General features: G+C 27.1%; 1 protein-coding gene across 1 annotated transcript; it reads left to right on the plus strand.

The window, feature by feature from the left end:
• The first annotated feature begins 1,137 nt into the window (after positions 1 to 1,137).
• LOC140829704 (MLP-like protein 423) lies at positions 1,138 to 1,919 on the plus strand. Its single transcript, XM_073193010.1, has 2 exons — positions 1,138 to 1,391; positions 1,566 to 1,919. Exons 1-2 carry the CDS (start codon positions 1,208 to 1,210, stop codon positions 1,832 to 1,834), a joined length of 453 nt encoding a protein of 150 aa, XP_073049111.1. The 5' UTR covers positions 1,138 to 1,207; the 3' UTR covers positions 1,835 to 1,919.
• Positions 1,920 to 2,451: the final 532 nt, after the last annotated feature.

Raw genomic sequence — 2,451 nt, forward strand, 5'->3', positions numbered from 1 at the left:
TAATTTTATATAATCAGAAATAATTTTTATTGTTGAAATAACTTAAATCGCATGAGTATATGTATTAGTTTTTTACTTGTATAAGATATTTTTTAAATAACACGAAAAAGAAATTTAATACGTTTAAAAATAAAAATTGTAACTTTGTAATAATAAATACTAAATCAATTTGAATATATAAATATAGCACATATCACAGCCATTTTAATACTATTCACACTGAATATTTTAAAAAATAAAATATATTCACACTTAAAATGATTAAATTAATAATACACGACTCATACTGCACTATTATATATTATACCTATCGGGTCCTATTTGACTTTCCACATGGGTTCAATTTTTTGAATACCAATATTAAAACTATTCAGCTTAATATTTCAAAAAATAAAATAAAATAGTATCACGACGTACACATTATATGTTTGTATAGTTTTTTAGAATTAATTTGATTTATATAAAAGAGAAATAATATTATAATGATGAAAAGCATTGAAGGGTCATAATGGAATATAAAATAATTATATTTAAATATGATCATGTCATAATTGTAAAAAACTAACGAGTAATTAAAGTGTAATTTGAAAAATAATTTAAAAAAAAAGACAGAAGTACTAAAAATGAATATTAAATTAAATATACAAATCATACGAAACTATATATTATATATTATTCCAATCGGATCGTAATTGACTTTCCGCATTCGTTCATTTTCTTGTTCTCCGATATTAATACAATTCACGCGTAATTTTTCAAAAAAGAAATATAAATTCGCACTTAAAATGAATTAAATTAAATACACAACTCAAACCGCCTTATATATTACTTTAGCATCATACTAAAATTGCAAAAAACAAAAAAACAAAAAAAAACAAACAAACAAACAAACAAACAAACAAACAAACAAACAAACGAACGTAACATGCTAAATCTCGAACCCTTGAGTTCAAAAATCAAAATTAATCTTCTTCAAATTAAAATTCCTGCCATATTTGAAAATAATCAATCTTCGGTGAACTTTGACTCCATCCATCCTTGTATTTGTCTAAGTCTCGAACATTTGAGTTCAATTTCCTGCAATCTTTCATGTTTACATTGAATTCTAGTTCTATATATACGTGAATGCAAATCACCAACTTTTATCAGAACAACAGTACCATAATTTGAAATCATATATATATTTTACTTTTCATACTATACCATAATGGCATGCACTAAGTTCTCAGTGGAGTTTGAAGCCAAATCCGATGCACAAAAGATTTGGGACTTCGTCAAAAATTTCCACATCATATGCCGTAAAGCCTTCCCTCAAGTGTTTGACAGCGTTGAGGTCGTGGAAGGCGACGGAAACTCTACCGGCACGGTCCGTGTAATCAAATATGTACCAGGTACATGCTTTTTCAATGCAAATTCGTTGATTGATAATCCATTAAAGATTATTTTTCACCCAAGAATATATTCTCCAAATCTCTCCTCCGCTAAAACGATTTCGTTTTCTAATAATTGTGTTTTTGTTTATATCAAGTTGATCATTTTTCTTTCATATATGCTGATATGTGCAGGAATTCCAGTGACAAACATCAAGGAAAAACTTGATTTAGTAGATGACGAGAAGAAAATAATAAGCTATACATTTTTAGGAGGTGATATCTTCCAAATTTACAAGAGCTTCAAGGCCACTCTGGTTTTGAATCCCAAGGGCGATGGAACCATAATGAAATATTATGGAGAATTTGAAAGGGCAAAGGGAGCTGAGGCTTTTGCGCTAAGTGTTCAGGATTTCATCGATTTCACTTTCGGGGCTTTGGATAAATATCTTCTCACCAAATAAAATAAATTCGAATGTTTTATGTATATCAGAATTGTTTGTTGTAAAATATACATATATTTGTATTCTTTTTGAATTCTTGATAAGATTATTTGTTTCTCGTTAAATTATATAATTAATGTTATTTGATTCTTTTTCTGTATTTCTAGAGTGTTTTTTCCCTCCATTTGAGCCATGAATACCAAAACATATCTATTTATTTGTGGCTAAAAGATGCGTATAAAAAACTACAAGTTATATCTTTACACGTTAAAATAAGGAGTGGAGAAAGATGATATGTTTTGTACCAAAAATACTGAATTTATCAAAATTTTCGATATGGTATGATATTGATACCAAAGTTTCCGGTACAGTAATGCTATGAAATTTGAAAATTTTCGATATTTACCGAAATAATATATATAAATTAAAATATATAATATTTTTAAATAATAAAGTTAATTTTTTAACAAATATAAAGAATTTTTCGGTATGAAACGATATGCCGATATCATATCAAAACTTCGGTATAACTCAACATTTCGGCATAATCTGTATGTTAATTATACATATAAAAAATTTCGGTTTTCGATATGATAGAGTATACCACCCCTTATTTTGGTCATGACTTTTCCATACCA

This window comes from Primulina eburnea, chromosome 4 (genome assembly GCF_022965805.1).
Source record: "Primulina eburnea isolate SZY01 chromosome 4, ASM2296580v1, whole genome shotgun sequence".
Taxonomy (NCBI): Eukaryota; Viridiplantae; Streptophyta; class Magnoliopsida; order Lamiales; family Gesneriaceae; genus Primulina; species Primulina eburnea.